The 20,197-nt window shown below is 41.6% G+C and overlaps 1 protein-coding gene across 6 annotated transcripts in view; it reads left to right on the top strand.

Moving 5' to 3' along the window:
* Nucleotides 1-20,197, top strand: part of chd9 (chromodomain helicase DNA binding protein 9) — a 67,305-nt gene that overhangs the window by 15,678 nt on the left and 31,430 nt on the right. For 5 of the 6 annotated variants that reach the window (XM_074665606.1, XM_074665605.1, XM_074665604.1 and 2 more), the window contains exons 3-4: nt 5,651-6,060; nt 17,872-17,980. In XM_074665606.1, coding sequence (XP_074521707.1) covers nt 5,651-6,060; nt 17,872-17,980 — 519 coding nt within the window. Of the gene's footprint in view, nt 1-2,397; nt 3,368-5,650; nt 6,061-17,871; nt 17,981-20,197 lie in introns of those variants that run through there. The other variant, XM_074665608.1, reaches the window with a different exon arrangement.

Genomic DNA, 20,197 nt, shown 5'->3' with positions numbered 1-20,197 from the left:
ACTTGGAGGAGACCCTCATGGTGGCACTATCAAGAAAAAAGAGCTGTGGTTATTAGTGAGGCTTAGTTATTAGCTAACACGGACCCTTTGGTGAGGAACTAATGGCATGAACAGAGACAGACACCTGTACCTCTTAAACCAGCCTCTCTCTCTCTTCACACACACTCATTTTTTCTCTAGCTTCCCTTTACCAGCCCTCCTCTTCCCCTCCCCTTCCTCCCCTCTCTCCTCCCTCCCCTCTTCTGAAGGAAGCCACGCCCCCATACGGAGCTGCCAGGCTTGTTTGCATATTAACCGTTTACTTGCCAAGTGGCTCTGTGCCATGTGACTGTTGGAGCATGTGTTGACTGTTATTCTCTTTGGTATTCCTTTCCTTCTTCCTTCTTTTCCTCTTTTTGAAACACACATACACCTTACCGGTGAAGAATTGTTTTATTGCTGGTAAAATCTGAGATGGTAAACAAGCTGAATGGTTTTATTTGAGGTGGACTCACCAGATGTCTGTTTCCTTCCGTACCCAATCATACACACAGTCAGCAGTTGAATAAATTAAGCTTGATCATTACTCAATTTGAGCCTTGCAATTTTTAGACCTTTCTTGAAAGTTTTTTTCCACTTTATCAGCAGAAAAGACTACTTCGTGTTGTAATGATTTAAGAGGTTGTATAATGAAGTACACCTTGTAGTGGACAGAGGTTTTTTTCAGTTTAACTGTTTACGATAAGAGAGATTTTGTGACAGCTATTTCATGTGTCTTCATAAAGGCTGTCATGAGTTTTAAAACCCATTGCCCTGTCCCCTGTCTATATATATATATATGTATATCCAAAGATCACCCCCCACAGCTCTGTACTGTGCCCACTCGGGCGATATTTGTCAGTGGATTTGTTTACATTGCAGAGGACGCTGTTTCTCAGCTCCCAGAAAGCATGTGCTCCATTTTAAAGTCCAAACTTCAAGGCCTGGCCTGGCCTGGCCTGGCCTAGCCTGGCAGGTGGATCTACTGCTGCACACACTTGGAAAGGCCGGTCATTGTTGTTGTCTCTGTCATTGTAGATATAAGGCTGTAAAATGTAAAACTACATGCCTCAATGAGATTGAGGATCACACCTGTCTGTTCATGTTTATTTCACTCTTCTGTACTTGCACACACTCAAATGCATACAAAACCAAACACTCAACATATTCACAGTCAAATTGAGGTTGTCCGCACCATTGGGATTGATCAGTCGCTTGAAACTTTATTAAGATTCTCTATGCAACATGGCATCTATGGCCACATTGTTTGGAGAGTGCTTAACTCACCCACATACTCACACCAGTGTTGGATGCTTTGGGCCAAGTGGGGATGGAAAATTATGACACATTATGCAAAAACAACACAAAATAACACATGTTTGTTTCTGGATCTTAGGCCCATAAAAGCAAAAAGTGAAATCCAACAGATCCTCTTCAGCAAGATATCAACATGTGTTGTGCTGCGTTGAATGATGGGCTTTACCAGTCGAGAGATTCACTTACCCGTTGTGATATTCAAAGGATGTTTTTGCGAAACTTGTGTGGTACTTTCTTATCATGAAATATACAAACACATGTCTTTATTTGCTGAAAAAGCAGCCCTTTGTAGGATCTGTACTTCTCACGTGTTATAATCTGGGCAGCTGCATGCAAAGTGAGCTGTGTTTTGACTGGGAAGCAGCATGTCCAGCTGATTTTGCAGAGTGAAGACAGATCTAAAAGCTGATGGGGTATCTGTCAATGACTTGGGCCTGACCCAGTAGTGCTGTGCTCTGCACATGGCTTCAGTCCAGCCCTGTGTCTCTGCATACTCCCGATACCATGTGCCAGCCAGTGCACATGGCTCCTGCATCACGGTGACAAGAGTCCCCTGAGAAGTCGGCTCACTCCTCCAAGATCCCTTCTGGGAGGCAAGAGGGAAGGAATCACAGCCCTGTGGTTTTTCCCTTTTTTGAAATTCATATCCGGGTGACAAGGCCGTGACCTCTCAGGGGCTTCACACCATCCACTTGACCCTTGACTCTGTGTCTGGTGGAGCGAAGGGGAAGAAAGTCTGCTGTGTTCTGCAGTGTTCTTTTCCTGTCTCTCTGGTGGCTGTTGATAACAGACTGTCTTTGGGCATTTCTTTTTTAGTTTGTCTATTTGTACATCTGTCCTTTCTGTGTGACGCTCCTTCATAAATAAATCATCAGCAGTGACCTTCATGGGTGCAAAAAGAAGCGTCAATGTTGACAATCTGTGGTGTGGGCGAAATCCAGTACTTTTGGGGTTAAGTTGTGAAAGTTAATGTAATAACTGCTAGCACCATCTGCTGGCCTACTTCCCTACAAAGAGAGAGAGAGCGAGAGAGAGTGTGTGTGAGTGAGTGAGCGAGAGAGAGAGTGAAAAACGAGTCTGGGTTTTAACGACATCTCTAATATTCATGCTGATGCATTTTGCTGCTTTGTGCTTTCATTTTCCGCCGCTCTGCCTGCCAGAGTCTCGAGCTCACCATACACGCCCCAGCCGGGGAGAAGGGGAGGGCAGCGAGGGAGAACAAGGAAAAAGACAAGTGGGGAAAAGGAGGAAAAAACAACCGGCCAAAGAAGCGAGCAAGACAACACAGAAGCTTTTTTTGTGAGGAGTAAACGGAGTAACCTACCTGGATGGTGGAGAAGACAAGCAGAGGCTCAAAAGGGGAAACAGCCGAGTGAAAAGAGCAAGAGAGAGTGAGAAACACGAGGAAACGGCTGAGAGTGGACAGAGAGCGCACACGAAAGGCAGGCGGAAAGAGGAATCAATGAGAGGGGAGGAGAGAGGAGGCAGGGGAAGGCAACTCCGACACACACTGAGGAAGAGTGAGGGAGACTTGGTTGGAGCCGGACGACGGTGAAGCAGCACGCAGCAGCAGAATGAGAGCTTCCTGGACTGCCACGCACCTCCTCTACCGCCCACAGCGCTGCTCCCTCATCACCCTGTGAAGAGACAAACGAGCGCGAGAGAGAGGGAGGGAGGGAGAGAGCTCCCATGCGCTCCTCTTGAGCCCTGCCCGCTGGGGGAGGAGGAGACGAACGGCTCCGGCGCTCTCACACTGCCTGAGGAGAGGAGCTGACCGGGGAGGAGGAGGGGAGGCAAAACCAGGAGCGAGGGAGGGGAGGGGGGGACAGCACGGCTCTAGGAAGAGTGAGAGAAAACGACTGTTGGAAGGGAAAAGAGAGTGTGTGTTTGTGGAGGGGAAAGCGTGAGCGAGCAACAGAGAGAGGAAAAAACCCGGCGAAAGGGCAAGGCTTTTGTTAGCCGGTCTGAGAGGGGGAGGAAAGAGGAAGAAAAAAAAAACACCATGTCTACAGTGAAGAGGCCAAGAGGAAGGGTAAGTGAGCTGCTCTGAGAGCTGGGAGGAGGAGGGACAAGGGGGGAGGAGGAGGAGGGGCCGGCAGGAACTGAACAACCTCCTCTGCTACTGGCTCATGCTGCACTGCCGCCATCTTGAACTCATTGCTGCTTTATTTTCCTCCCCTCCATACTCATTTACTCTGCTGTGCTAGACCTTATCGAGGCACACTTTCTCAACCCCACCCCCACTGTCTGCTCCTTCCATACATCCCATTCCTGTACTCTTTTGAATTCCTCCCCCTGAGGTGCTCTTCACTGTAGTTTGTGTAGTAGAAGGTGTGTGTGTGTGTGTGTCAGTGCGTGTGTGTCCTCCATGAGTTGAACCTGTCAGTCAGCAGAGCGCTCGCTACATGTGGAAAGGAAAGGGTGAGAGCGAGGGAGAGCTGGCTGGCCCAAATGGAGCTTCCTCTACCTTTTCATAGGCTGTAATGGTCTCCACCGTTTCCATGGGACTACGTGCTGCTCGAGAGATTGAAATCACTGCAGTGCTGGCAGGCTGTAATTTCAGTTATTTATAGATGTATTACACAGCTGCAGTGCTCTCAGATTTGGTGCATTTTATCTTTTCTCTCCCTCCCTCCCTCTCTCTTTCTCTCTTTCTCCCCCCCTCTGATAGGAACCTATTTTCATATTTTCTTCCTCTTGCTGCTTCTTTCATGTGCTCTTATGTTCTTCCGCTCCTAAGCATTACGTTCAACCCCTCCCCCTCTTTTTTTACCTTTTTACTTGAATGGGAACATTCCAGCAAGATCCAGTAAATGTTTTCCTAATAGTCTCAGCACTGTTGCACACGTGAAAATCATAATGCAGGTCTTGTGTGTGTGTGTGTGTGTGTGTGTGTGTGTGTGTGTGTGTGTGTGTGTGTGTGTGTGTGTGTGTGTGTGTGTGTGTGTGTGTGTGTGTGTGTGTGTGTGTGTGTGTGTGTTTTACCCGTGCCTTCCAAATGAATCGCTACTTATTCAACTCCCTCCCCCACTTTGTTGGTGGGGTTCTAACTAATTCTCTTTACTTAGCTAGCTGTGTGGAAAAAACACAGCTGCCCGTCCTGGGCTGCGTCGGCATACGACACACATTTTTAGATTAGGTCATCCATTTATGGGTTCCCTCTCTGCTGGGCCCAAGGCCCACCTCAAGGCGCTTGTGTAGGCATAACTGCAGCCACACCATCTATTATTCAGGTATTATCATGTATCAGCCAGGCTGTATTATTTATGTCTGCGAGGCTCACTGTAACCTGCTACACTGAGTTGGTGTTCACTCTTCTTTTTGAGTATCCAACACCAAAAAGAATTTCAGGTGTTTCACTCTGGCCCAGTGTTCATGACACATTGTGAGCCCTCTCCACTTGATCTGAATCAATGCTTGTGAGGAAATAGTGGCATTACTCATAACGAAAGTCTGCTTGTAAAGTACATGTGAGGCTAAGAGCTGAGGTGAGCATCATGCGGAGCTATGCGGGCCACCCCCCACCCCAGCATCTGTGACTGGAACGCCGACGAGCTCTCCTATCTGAGAGGTTCAGACAGCCTCCAGTAGTTTGTGTTTTTCTGAATGAGTGATAGTTTCAGTGGTCACACCACATCATCACGGTATATATTTCCATTAAAAGGTTAGTCATGGTTTAGGGAAATAATTTAATTCTAAGGTAAAATAGCATCTTGATAGGCTTGCACCATTTCCTGAAATACGTTTTCCTGTATTACTCACACATTAGCTGAGCTGTTTGGCCCGGTAATGGCCTCATATGTTCATAGCCATCATGAATAAAACAGTAGTTATTTATAGCTTTGATATTTATAACCTTGCATGTTGCATGTTACAAAACTCGATGGTGTCTGGTGTAAGATGCATCAGGCTTTCAGCTGAAAGAACACCCTGTGTCCCAAAATGTTGCAGTTAATGGCTTATTTGGTTCCTCTGTATGTTATACTGCATAGTGATAAGGGGCTCAGAAGCAGCACCTGATTGGTTGCATTAACCAAGATTGATCTGAATAAAGTTTGGTCGTATCTTTCTGACTTGTATTTCCTTGTTGCAAGACAGTAGCGCATCTTTGTACACTGTGAGCTTCACTCTCTCAGCTCTGCTTCAAAGGTCAAGTGTCAGCTTTATAGGTCTGTGTGTTACTAGGGTCTTCTATAGCAAGTGCAGGCCTGGATTTGTGTCACCCACAACAGGAAGCACTGTGTCTGTAGTTTTTGGAGAGATAAGAGATTTTCCTCTTTGCTCTAATTAACGTTCCTTTTCTCTCTCTCCTCAGCCTCGAAAGAATTCCAATGGTCCCAGTAGCCAGGTACGGGTCCTCAGTCCCCCCTTGAAGAGCAGCTCATCGTCCTCATCCTCTTCCTCATCATCCTCCTCCTCATCCAGCTCCCCAGCGGAGAAGAGGACGCAGCGGAGGACGCATCATCAGATGGAGGCAAATATACAGGACAAGCAGGAGAAGGCGAACAGAATAATATCAGAGGCTATTGCTAAGGCCCGACAGCGTGGGGAGAAGAATATCCCCAGAGTTATGAGCCCAGAGAGCTTCCCCAGCTCGTCGTCACAGCACAAGAGCCACCGTGACCGTGAGCACAAAGGAAACGGCAAAGCACGGCCAAAAGAGAAGGTCTCTAGGAAGGTCTGCATTGTACCCTCCTCCAAGCCCAAGCAGAAGGCCAAGATCGGGTATGTAATCGCAGCCATTAATACTGCTCTGTAAAGCTCTGCAATGCTCGTTATTTTTAAAAATAATCCAGTAAGTAGAGCTTTGATCGGGTCCTCCCTTCCCCTCCCCTCCCCACAGCAGTGTAGAAATTATTTTAACACAAGCAGAGCCTAACCACCGTGGCGTTTAATGAGCCAGAATAAAAAAGTGACATATGCCACTGCAGTAGGTAAGCCCCCCTGTCAGTGCACCAGCATACCTAAAGAGATTTACACATATTTTATCCCAGAGAAAGGGACGCCATTAACAGTTTTTCCATAACCTGTAAATTTTTTGCTTTAACTCTATTTGGTTCAGTAAATGAGCAATGATAATGAGAAATCCACATAAAAACACAAGCAGCCATTTCTTTCCTTGAACACAGAACAAATTCTTTCACTTCCTCTTCACATTAACATATGATGATCAAAGCATGCTCAAATTATTCAGTCCAAACATTTTGTCATGTATGGATGAATTGGTTATATGCATGTGCAGTTCTCGTCTTTTCACTGATTTGACCTGCTTCTGGACTGGGTATGTTTTTTTACTTAGCAAACATTTTCCGCCCGTGCTTATCAAGATGGAAGCTCAAAGTTCAAAAAAATTTACTGCATGTAATAACAATAAAGCAGGCTCAGTCACCAGCACAGACAGGGGAGGAGCGAACAAAGGCTGCATTTACATGTGAGACACTGCTGCTGAGTATATTCAGGCAAGTAGTGCTGATGTATAGATACAGCGATCGGCCTCCCATCCCCCTGTTAAAGCACTGTTATAAGCAGTGTGGAGCTATAAGCCACACCCAGCATAAGCTTTTGAAATATCAGCTGGTGCAAATTCTGAGGGCCGAGGCAGGAAAGAAAAAAAACAGTGATCGTTCAGAATGGCAACATGAGGATGTGCCTCAGAAGAAACTACATATCTCAGTTTAAAGCATTAGAGAAGGCATGTGTTTTGTGTGAGCGTGACTGACAATGGTCTACAATTGTGTGTAGCTGGCAGCTGTGTTGATTAATAATTAGATGAGCTTTTCAGAGAGAGATGAAGATAATGGGTTTTACTTTTAGTTTGTGTGTGTGATAAATGAGAAAGTTGTGACAATGAGATGATGGAGGGATCACATATTGAGATAGTCACACAAGCTTGCCAGCTTTGGTTGGATGTACGTCTCTTGTGAAGTTAACAGTGACCCAGGCTTTCCTGTTGGTTGGTTGATGTTGTGGTGTCACTGATCAAGCTGGGCTTTGATTTTTGAATTAATAAATAAAACCCCAGTTTGGTTCTGAAATTAAAAAGTTAAGCAAAAGAGTCTTTTGATATCAGGAAGTTAAACATTGCCTCCTTGGGTAAGTGCTCACACCAGTTTCCTTCTCCCTCTTTAACCACTTTGCAGTAGTGGTGACACAGCTGATTAAAGCATGAGCATTAAAATGAAACAGAAGACTTGTTTCTCATGGAGGGCAGCTGGAAAGTGATCTGAATTCTGTCCTCTAAATGTGTCGCTGATAGCAGTTCTTATTGTTCCAACGTAACGTGCTGTGTAACCCATTTTTATTCACTGTAACCATACATGGCCTACATACAGAAAAAGCTTTAGATCAGGGTGAAACATAGCCTGCTTACGGAGCCTAATATTGTCTCAGTCAACCTTTTATAGCCTCCATTACATCATGCATTCCACCCATTTTACACATCCAAATCTTTCACTCTGGTCCGATCAGAGACTCGCACAGTGTAACATATAAATAAATAATTAAATGAACAGCCGTGACCTTTATAATATGCTGGTTTGAGATATTTTTGGATGGATTTCTCAAACAGCTTAAGTTGCTTTCAGTCAGTGGAGTGGATGGAAATGCTTTGGTGCTGCTGGTCATTAAGCAGCAAAACAATTGCATTTAGGTGTATTATTTTGTTAAGGGTTAGAGGTGAAGACACTCCTCAAGGTCTGAAAAAGGAGTATCACTTTGATCAGGTCGGCTTCACACTAAAGTTGGAAAGGGCTGTCACAGTACTTCTTAAAATCATAATTACATCCCCCAGTTTTCCCATGGCAACTATTATAATGTGATTAAAAACAGGCTGCAGTCTGTAGTGAACAGGTGAGGTCACTATTGATGGCACAGTGAGCACATTGTCTGGTCAGATCCTCAGACCAGTTTGGATTTGTAACAAAAATGCTTGGATTTGACACACTTGACTTTGAACTTGTTGTCTGAAACCTAGATGCTTTGATTTCCTCCTCAGTGGTTTTATAAGAGTGACCGAGAACTCTTGTACTGTGTTATAACATGTTTTCATCTGTGCCTTTGTCAGTTTGTCTTAAATAAGGAAAAGTTCAGATTTTTCGGTCCTTGGTGCATTGTGGAAGTGATGTATATCCCTCTCTTTACATGACAAGAGGCCCGTGGGAGTGTGTGAATATTTTGTCTGAGGTGTGAATATTCATAGCTGGCAAATACTCGCTGTAACAGAGCTTCATCTTTTCAATCAAAATATGAACAATGAAGAAAAGACAAGTTGAAGTTAGTTTTGCAAAGGGCTGTGCATATTTTAATTTTGTCCTGAGTGCTAATCATGTAAAAAGGTAGATCATAAATCTTGGTTTTAGTGTTCCTAAAAGACAGTTTTTATTTATGTAGACAAGTCGTAGCAAAGAATTCTGGGAAGTCATACACTGAAGAGTCACAGGCTAATGACACTGTAACATAAACACGAGGACTCAATATAAATACTACGGTATTGGACACCAGATGTCTTCATTTCCTACAGTTTCTATCAAACAGATTCATGCAAAAGAAAAACAGAGCAGACAGATGCACCATTTTCAGCACCATTAAGGGACATAATCACTGTATGAATACAGTAAATGGAAAAAGAAACTCCTGTGCGAAAAAAGAAATTTTGCTCACTTGACTCTTTAGAGGCATGCACTCAGTAAATAATGATTAACTGAATCTTACTCTTGTAACTATAATTTGACACAAGACCAATTGGAGGACGTTTGCTGGGTTAGTAATGTAACCCTGGTCTAGTTGCAGCAGAAGTGAGAAAGCCCACTGTTGTATCTCATTGTGTAACAGAATACATCTGACCACAGTTGTGTCAATGTTTATGAATCAAGAATCTGAGTTTCCTGCAGCTCCAGGTGTTTTCTCAACCACCAGATGCAACAAAACAGGGTGTGTATGGATGCATTTGCACAGAAGAAGACGTTGTATGTCCATGCAGCTTTAGTGAAAGATGGCGTTTCTGTAGCTATTTGAGGTGATGGAGACAGCCTGCATGGATGATAATAAAATCTCCAAGGAGAGAGACGTGTGCAGCAGGAGAGTCCCGTTCAGATGCATGCACCACCCAGGGTCTCCCCATACAATATTAATGCATCTTAGCTGCAGAGGCACCAACCTTCCACTGGAGTCATCACTTCGCCCTGTTGAGGGTGTATGCTGGCCTGTGTTCAGAGAGCTAGATATTTTGTGTGTGTGTGTATGTGTGTGTGTGTGCTCACTCTTTGGTTACATCTGACCCTTCTTTAAGCAGGGAATGGGGCCTGAGATAAGACCATAAACCTAATTGTTTCTGTACTTAAGGGTCTGCTTCTCTGAGACCTCTGTGCTGCCATTACTACCTTCCACTAGATCCATCAGCTTCATTTAATTGCTGGTAAATGCCTTCTGGTTTACTTCTCTGGTGTGCTCTACCAGCCACCTGGCAAACAAGTTAGGGGTCATATTATCATATGGAAAATCTGTCCGACTTATGAAACATCAAAGAAAGCAGCTGGTTACAATATGGATGCGGCAGCCGCTTTGACAGGTGGACAAGCAACATGACACACAGCCAAGAAAAAGATCACTGGCAAAACAAAAAATAACATCTTTACTTGGATATTAAAGAAGTGCTTTATATCAAGCTCCTGATCTGGAGGTCTTTTAGCAAAACATAACGAATTCTCATTACTCTGGTTCCAACTAATGTTGCACTTTGTTGAAATTAATGGAGTACATTAAAGTCAGCTACCCAGGAAATGTAGAAACATTTGTAAATGTGAGTTTCAGTTGAGACACTCTTTATCAACAGAATAACTAGTTTTGAACCGTATCATAGCTAAAACAGACTCTAGATCAGAAGCCTTCAGACAAATTACATAAAACAAATCAACAAGGAAGGGGGAAGTCTCCCTGGGGAATTACTGGGAATTGTCTGTCAACAAATAATGCAGGTGTGTCTCTTCTGAAAGCAGTTATCTATTCATTATGGGAACTCTGTTCAACAAATGTCTGATGTAACTTTAAACACCCAATTCATTGACATGTATATAAGTAGACTCTTATTTTGCACTAACTGATTCTATTGTGTTTGATTTCTTACCTCCATCATTAAATTGAAGAAAGACCTGAGATTAATCTTTTTCAGCATGTCACAAATTTCTCCTCGGCTCTAAGGAAAGTCTAACACAGCTCCCCGTCTTTGGTATGACGAAACTCTCTAACACAAGCAGCCGTGTTTTAGTTTTTCATCCCCCACAATCTAATTTTCAGCGAATGAAACAAAGGCACCAGAAGGTTTTGCTGTATAGTAAAATATTCTGTGCTGAAATATTTACCAACAAAATGCACCCTTTTGTAAGGCGAGGCTGATTTAGCAGGCGAGGCTTCACTGATCACATCTCTCTGCAGGCTGGAATTTGCTTTTCTAGGCAGCCTACCTGCAGAAAAAAAACCCTCATGTAATCATCAGATAAAAGCGCGGTGCCACTTACTCCCTTTTTGTTTCTCCCTCTCCCTCCTCCTTCACGTTTTTTTTTCCACCTAATATAAATTTGGTTCCATCAGCCTGCTCAAAGCAGTGCGTCCAGTGTTTGCTGTTAGCAGGCATGTACTAAATAGGCTGATACTACAAAGCAGCAGGGTTGCAGCAAAATATCAAACAAAATGGTGCTTGTGAGATCAATTACATGATAGAAAATGGAGGTTCAAGTCTGGTGTATATGCTGCAGCGTATAGCTGTTCATATTTCAGTGCTTGCCTGCAAGCCGTCTAATCTCTTTCCCCCCAGTTTTTCATTAGGAAGGGCTAAAGCTGTTTTTTTTAATTGAGTGTTTTTCTTGTTAATCCCTTGCTAGGGAGTGTATGTGTGCATGTTCACACGTGTGCCTGTGTGTGATATATTAACATGTTTGTGGGGTCTGTGTTGCATGTCTTTATGCTGAAAATCATGCACATGCCATTCTTGTGTGTGTATGTGCGTGTGTGTTAGTGTTACCTATTTTAAAATGTTTGCTGTATGAAGCAGCAGTCTCCTGTGTGTCCATATGCACTGTGCTGATAGAGTATTTGTCTTTGAGAGGAGTCTTGATGATGCTTTTACTACTGTCTCCAGTCGTGTGCTGTGTGGCACTGAGATTATAGCCCTCCATTCATAAGAACGGGGATTTCCTGTCAAGAACCAGCACTACGGTCTCAGTAAGCCCCTCAGGATGAGAAAAATACACACAAACGCACCACACTTAGCCGCCGTCACCAGGATGACTCAGTAACACACAATCAGAATTTCTGAGGTAGACACACTCAGGGGCGATAAAGGCCGGTCAGAGATGCTGAAGCACTACACTGCAGTGTCGGCCTGCAAAGCACTATCATAACTTGAATCTATCATAACCAAAGCCACACACACTCACACACAGTCCCGGTGGCAGCATGCCAAGTAGGGCAGGACATCACTGGGGGGACAAGGGATGGAGGTTATTTGGCACAATAGGAGGATGGGAGCCAAGTAAGCCTCCAACAGCAACTAGGCTATCACTCTCAGGAAAAAGCTAATGGTAGCATATCATGGAGGATCACTCTGTAATGTCAGATCAGGGGCAGCTGTGGTCTAATTAGAGATGCAAGATTATGTCTGGAGGATGGCCTCTTTAAATCCTGGTGGAAAGGCAAATAAATCACTTTTCTCTACACCAGAAACAAACATTAGGGAACCAACTAGGTGGAAAAGAAGTACATTATATTTAGGGATGCACAATCCTCTTTCCATAACATCAGTATCAGCAGATATGGAAATTATTACCGATATGCTCAAAAAAATGACAGCCTATGTTTGCCGACTGAGCTCCTATTTTGAATTGTCCCTAACTGACAGCAAAACAACTGTTTGCAATACTCCTGAAGCACAGGTGATGCAAGGAGGAGCAAAACAGCTCTTCTTTAACTTTACCAATTTAAACATGCATCTCAAGAACTGTCACCATGAAGCACCAGTGAAAACCTGTCAGCTGCATTTTCTCCTCTTATTTGATGAAGCTAAGAAATATAGCAGAGACCATACAGAGGTAATGGAGCTATCCAAAAAGTTATTCAACTCATTGCTCTCAATCACTAGCCTTTTAGGTGTTAGATGCAGGCTTCTGCATGCTAATGATGTATTTGGATCAATATCAGTACCAGTATTGGCCAAAATGAAAATAAATACAGCAGCTCATCAGATATTAGCGCTAATCCATTATTGTAAATCTGTAACTGTACAAAAATTGAAGGAATGTGTTATCAGAGGGTGTGATTGAGAAATTATAGCTAAAAAACAAGCCTCTCGGGGATCAAAAACATCTTTGAGAACAAGAAATGAAAGGTGATACATTTAACAGTATCTAAAAATATGAATTCTAAAATAAGACTTTAATTTTGTATCAACCACAGGCTATTTTTCCATAGGGATTAGTTAAATAGCATTTAAAGGTTTGACATAAAATGAAGTCGAAAGCCTTTTATTTTAGCACAGAATGTTTCTCAGCAAACTGATTTTGTTCAGATTTAATTTGTTTCCCAATACAGAAGTAAGTCTTAATCCTGCACAGCTACCCACTCATACTTAAGAAGATCTGTCAACACTCCAACCACCAAGTGACATTTACTGTGTGTACTACTGAATGACAAGCATTTCATGATTCACTTAAGTCAAAGAAAACTGGAATCATGACAGATAACTTGAGAGATCCACAATCATTAAGATTAATTAGCTACACCATTGAAAAGGTTTTTAAAGTAGGATTTCTCTACTTTTACCTGTAGATTACTGCTCACAGTTCTCTTGTTGGATCTCCAACACAGCTGGATTTAGGTTATTTCGAATTTTGTTAATCATACATTTCCTTAAAATTTCATTTCATGCATTTGAATAAGGTCCTGTGTGCCCTGTTTTTTTAATATTTGGTTTTAATAATGTCTCTGCATTACATCTTTGATTGCAAGGACTGGATAAACACACTAATATTCTTTTTGTACTGTTTTAATTCAACAAAAAATTACATGACAGCTGTTGTGAAGCTCCCTGCCAAATGGTTTGGCATGTAATAATTTGCGGTGGTGTGCCAAAACAGAGTTCTTAAAACAGGATTGCAATAACCATTTACCCTGTTAAAAAGGCAAACTTGAGCATTACGCCATCTTGTTGTGCAATGCAGATTGCATGAGCGAAGTACATTCTCATATAGATTATTTTGCAAGAATGTCAGAGCCTTGTATGTGAGCTGAGTAGTCTGTTTTTAGACAGTCACATGTTTAAATTTGTGGGCTTGGTATACCGGCAAGTCCACCTTACAGTTGTTTACTTTCCGGTTGATTGGATCACAGGGTTGGACTTTTAATGCAACACAACTGCCAGCATATGTATGAAAAGTCCTGCTTGACATAATTTCACTTTGCTACTGATGTTTCTTTTGCCAATATTTGAATTTTCTTAAAACTGTGTTTGCCATCTTTTTAAAACAAGGTATAGTTACACTCTTCTGGCATCATTTAGAAACCCTCTCTTATTACTCAAGATCAACATGTATGTATTGTATCCCATTTGAGCATCCTTTGCCGGCCCTCTTTATTCAGTTCTGCCTCTAAAGAGGATCATTTGAAATGTTTCCTCCTTGTAGTTTGAGCTAATATATTTCATCTTGTGGGGAGGCTACCCTGCTGAACGTGTGTGTTAGCTCTGGTGTTGGTAAAGCCTTGGGTGGTCCTGTGTGTCAGCCACAGCCGGGTGGAACAGGCTGTAACCATCACTAAGATGTGGCTTATTTCTTGTGTGTTTCAGTGCGTGTGTGTGTCTAGAATAAACGCCTTTCATTATATGAAGCTTTACTATGCTATGTTGCTCTTGTAAACGCCATGCTTACAGGCAGTTTATCATGGTGCAAAGGAGCCACCAGTGTTCTCTGCCTGTACTGGCTAAACTGATGATTTCACAGCCCTCAAGTCTCTCGTTTCACAGTTCAGGTTTTCCCATATGTGGATCAGATAGATGCTTTAGCCCTGTTATATTCTGTTAGCTGCTGAGCTGCTGCCTGGTAATGTGACACTGTTATTCTGCAAGGCCCGTATCCCAGCCAGCTTTTATTTGGTAGAGGAAGAACATTGTGTTTTGTGCCATTCAGCTGCTTTATCATTTTTTTTTTTTAACTCCATTCTTCTCGCAGTGGCACAGCTGGTTAATTTTTTTCTTTTTCTCCATTGTGTCACACTCTGACTTGGCACATTCCTCAGCCATTGATAGTGTTAGTGGACATGTACTGGTGTTGTTTTTCACGGGAAGTGATGTCACCATGAACATTACCGCCCACATTGCCAAATACCCTCCCAAGGGCGCGTTGCTTGGCAACCATAAAGTGTCATTGTCAAGAGGATTTGTGAAATGTAATATCATCCAGAGGGGGCGGGGACACAAGAAAGATGGGACATTTCTTTAGCACGGTGTGGCTGAAAGGATCCACTGCTTTACATACTGTGAGAACAGCTGAAAGTAGGTGTGTATTAGAAATGACTGACTCAGAGCCTGCTTTTTCCAGTCAAACCATTTTTGTTGATGTTAACTACATTAATGTGGTTAAAATGTTGAAAACCATAACAACCAGGTGTTGTTTGTCTAGTCACTGACTGGACAAGTTAGTTTGACAAGCTTGGCATATTTGTGTATATTACTGTCTTCTGTTTCTGTGTTTATATTTCCACAACAGAAACTTTCAGGGAAACTAGAAGATAATCCAGTCATGTCTGTTTTTATCTCCTCATGATATGAGTTTGTCATAGATTATTTAGAGAACTTGCCAGGGTTTGAATAGGTCAAGAATAAATACACAAACAATGTCTGTCTCTGTCCATCTGGGTTAAAAGGTCACTGTAGTTAGTTGTACTTAAGCTTACTAAGGAAATATTCCATTAAACTGTGGCTATATAGCAACAATTCAGACCTATGAGTTTTGCAACTCTACCTGGACACATTTTACATTCTTAAGGTTTTTTTTTTTTAAATTATTTATATACAACAGCAATACAACCCTTATATCCCAAGATTTAATATGTATTGACTTATGTCTAACTTTTACACTAAGTTGCATTAAGGTGCAATAAACTAAAAAAGGGGGAATTTCTTTCCGACATACATTTCAAAATACAGAAATTTCCTAGCTTTATCTCTTAAAACCTATAATGTAAAAAAAAGTTGCTCAATTTTCTTTTGGAACCATGTTAGATAAAGTCAGTTTTCAATATTTATTAGTCAGAAATATAAACAAAAAACAGTGTAACATTTATAGAGACAATACTAACTTAAAATAAACAGTTTAATATAGTACAATCAAATTTTGAAGGTTGCCAGATACCTATGAACATATTTCATGTACAAAGCCATTGTCATCCACAAAAAGTGTATCTGAACTCAAATGCAAAAAGAATGGTCCATCTATCTTGTCTGGTTTCAAATATACCGCAAAAAATGAATATGTATATGCTGGGCTCTATAGGGTTAATGTTAAATATAAGGTTTATTATTGTACCAGGATTTCTCAAACCCTTCACCATGGGGGGTTTGTTGGACTGTATTATTGTCCACTCAGGTCATGAGTCTACCACCTCTAGGATGTACATTGGATGAAAAGAAATGTTCTCTCCACTGTGGCACACAACATGAAAAATGTCCTTCAACAGCAAACATGTACCCTGCATTTAGCAAGCGACAGGTGTTTATTTTCTAGTGCTGTTATTACTTACTCAGTTTTATATCCACACTGTAAGAAGAACGAGACCAAATATCAGTCAGTTTTCTCCCTTCGTCAGTGTTCAGTCTTGGAGGACAGTCACCAGGATTCTTAACCCAGGAGTGCTACCAGGAAAGAAAGAAACAGAGCTCATTAACTGTGTTTTTAATACATGGCTTAAAGAAAGAGCAGTGTATCATTTTTAATGGCTGACTTGCAGATCAAGCTTATTTGTTGTTTTGAGGGCTAACATCCAGTCTAGTTGGCCTGCTTGATGTCTAACAGAATGTCTTGTTGGCTAACAGAAGAAGATGTTGGCTAGCGTGGGAATTTGTGTTCACACGTGATAGGGGTCTAATGTTATTTCATGTGAACAAGCCTCACAGGGCCATTTTTCTCACCGGAGACATACTCATTCATGCAACAGTCTGTCTGAGTGCATGTGATCATATATGTGTGGTGTTCAAAGCATGATTGGCTGTGTGGATTTGTAACATAGAAGCACGCACGCTGAAGAGCAGGAGGGGAATGATGCCTTCAGTATGATAGCAGTGTTTGTATTTTATTTTCTCCATTAATATCACACCAAGCTTAGAGATCTGGCGCCTGTGCCTTCCAAGATAATACATGTGGAGAGAGGCGCAAGATAGGAAGTGTGTGCATATGTGGTGAGAAAATATATAGAGAAAGGTCACTGAAAATAATATGCAACTGTGTGTGAAAGAGTGAAGAGGGAGTAAGAGGATGAAGCACTGGCGAAAAATATAAGCTTGTGTCTCTTCACACTGCAATCTGCTGCTATCTGATATCATTAGATCCCAGCAGTCTGTCTTTGTGCTGCGATTGTACACGAGGCCGTGGTGAGAATTTGAAAACTTGCAATCGAGCCATGGTGGCTTAAAGAGAAAACGTTTGCCAAATGACGATCAAATGATGCCTGTCTCAATCCTCAGGCTCTGTGGGAGCTTTAGCAAATCAGTGAATTCCTTTCCCCATAAACTCATGCAGCACCCGCAGTGAGCTCGCTAATATGTGTAAGCATTCCCCTAACATACCTTAGCTGGTCCCCAAGCGGTTGTTGAATGACTGCTGGGGTCAGAAATGTAATGCTGACAGCTTCACAAAGAGGCATTCTTGTAGAATATAGGCGAGTGCTGCAAATGCTTGTATTGTTTATGGACTGCAATGCAGTGGATGCAAATCTATGATCTCTTGCTTCACTCTAGTGCCCCTGCAGAGGATTAAGTGTAGTCTAGAGTGGGTTCACAAATTGTTCCCGAGGTCCTCTTTTTCTTCAAGACCTCCTCCCTGTGTACTCCTTTTTTTTTTTTTTAATTCTGCCTGACAGCATGGGCTCATCCTCATCCTCATCTTCCAGTTCGAGGCAGTCTTTCATCCAGGCAGTTTCTGATCACCTCATTAAAAAGCATTTAAGATAAAATGAGATCTGTGCTAAAACTACTGAATAGCTTCAGTGTTTATTTCTACACATAACCCCTTTCTTTATTTGATCTAAAAGTGTTCTGTTTCTTTGTTTGCCCCCATATACATGCCGAGTTCACTGAGTTAGGGATACTTTAATAAAAAAAATAATTCTCAAAAATATTTCTAAACTATTGATAGATTCAGAGATTTTTGCGATGACGCTAAGTTGGGTCTTCATGTAGGTCAGGTGTGATGAAAACATCACTACATGGAAAATAATTCTATGACTTTGGTCTTCCTCTCATCATATTCATGGTGTTTGTGTTTTTCCCTCCTACAGGAAAATCGTCATCAAGATTGGGAAGAAGAAAAAGCGAAAGCCCGAGTCTTCAGAGGAGGAATCGGATGATGACCCTGCTCCTCGACACGCTTCAAAAGATGTCGACTCTGTAAGATCCAACAGAAAGACACGGACATCCTTACAAAATAAAACATCAACTGACATCTAAACTTAGGCTAAACCACTCATTGAATTGAAACCAACATCGCAATGTAATAGAATACAAGTTTCAAATTGCAAAGGCTGCAATTAAAAAAGTTTCATGTTCACAGACCTGTGGGGGTTTATAGTAACTTATTTCCTTAAAATCAGCAAAAGCCAATCTGCTGTTTTTTCTGGTAACAACCGTGTGAGCTACAGAGTTTCAAACAGTAGAATGATTGTGGCTGGCAGAGCCATACTCCTTGTTCAATTCAATTTGTATGGTTTGTTACTCATACTGACAACTGGAGGTCAGTAAAATTTCACAGTTTCACAGTTTGCTCCGTTTTCTTTTTCAATTAAAAAGTGCCGGATAGTTTATTTGATGACAGTATTTTTTGGGAATAAATAAAAGGAATAAATCATTTTATAGTATGAACAACATGTGTTGTTCATACTATAAAATGATTTATTCCTTGTGTTAAGTGAATAATGCAGAAGGACCCCCCCCAAAAAAAAAAAAAAAAAAAAAGATAAATAAATGAATAAAAACAAATTAATTAATTAATAAAATAAAATAAAATGAAATCAAATAAAACAAAATAAAATAAAAAAGATACCAATAATTGTGTACTAAATTACAATTGCAGTATTGGTCCAAAAAATCGCAACTAGATTATTTTCCAAAATCATTCAGCCTTATCTAAACCTACTGTAAAAGTCACTACTGAGTGGTGTCCTTAGTCTGACTGCTCAGAGGAAGGCTTCCCAGCTTTAGTTAAAGCCCAGGAGGATTGAGTCTGTGGTTCACAGAGAGGTCATGCAGTGGGTGGCTATCCCAAGATCACATTTTTGTCTGCGTGGTTGATTTCTTGATCGCAGCATTAATAGAAACCTTTCATACAGACATGAATTAAAGAGAAATTTACTTGATAGGAAATTGTGTTGCCACAGCAGCCACTGGAATTAAAATCTGCAGGCCTTTTTATAATTAGTTTGATAACATATCACTTAGCTAAATTAAATTATCACTTTTTCCTTTTTTCCTTCAAATCCAGAGTGATCACAGCTACTTTCTAGTTTCTATTAAAACATGATATTGCTGGAAAAAATTAATAATTGCCCACCAGAGGTTGAGTTATTTTTTAAGTACAAATAATAATATTACCGTGGGGGATTATTAGAAGCATCCTAATGAAATTGCAAGATGAACTAAACTGTGAAGAAGTCTTCCCCTGCCCCTTGTATTGAATAAATAGTTGTAGAAGTAGATGTAAGGCCATTTTTCATTTAAATTTAAGTCAGACACTTTGTAGTATGGATATTTCCTTTCTATCAAAGCTGTTACCTCACAGCAATGTGATTCCCCAGTTGGGCAGGCGCTTTTCTGAGCTTGTATGTTCTACCTAAGCGCTTGTGTTTACAGTCAGTAAGTTTCTTTAATAATGCATCAGTAATGTTTAAAACCTGACTTTTTAAACCACATATGTACATACATTAAACTGTAGTGATGATTGAAATAGTTGACTGAATTCTTATTGCACTTGAGCACAGTCCTTTCTATCGAGCTGGTTTCGCCCATTGCCAAGTCATGACAGATATCTGCTCTGTCTGATTAAGTGAGGATAAAAAGCAACTTTGTCCCTTTTTATGTCCCACAACCCCTCTCCCCTTGCTACGTCCTATCCGGACTATTGCCTATGATCTAATTATGCTTGTTAAGGGGTGCTCCTGGCTTTAATTAAAACAGTCTGTTGATGACTCATTTAGGATGATCCCGTGGAAGAAGTCAAGGTAGCGTGGCCGACAGCTAGCAAAGAAGCATGGGCGCCGCAGGGGTTCGGCCCCATCGTCATGGCATGTGGCTGATTTGACTTTCCAGCTTCTGGTCAGCTGGCGCTTGAGGATGTGAGGGTGTAACTCCATGGGGATATTGTACTCCACACCTAATTAACTTTGGCTCAGTGGCATTTATTCCTAATTAACTACATATTATCATTAGGAGGGGCTCATGTATTGATGCAGGATACAGCAGCCCACGCATGTGATAATTAGAAAGGCTTGACAGGAAGGATTTGAAAGAAGCTGCTTTTTAAAGCACTTAAGGCTTTGTGTGTGTGGTGTTTTGTACATTTTTGAGTAGCTGGGTTATCTGAATGTCTCCCTTGGCTCACTGAGATAAACT

This window comes from Halichoeres trimaculatus, unplaced genomic scaffold (genome assembly GCF_033239565.1).
Source record: "Halichoeres trimaculatus isolate MK-OKI-2021-1 unplaced genomic scaffold, fHalTri1.1 fHalTri1_scaffold_3, whole genome shotgun sequence".
Classification (NCBI taxonomy): domain Eukaryota; kingdom Metazoa; phylum Chordata; class Actinopteri; order Labriformes; family Labridae; genus Halichoeres; species Halichoeres trimaculatus.
Note: the sequence above shows the minus strand (reverse complement) of the source record. Positions and strands in the feature narration are given on the sequence as shown.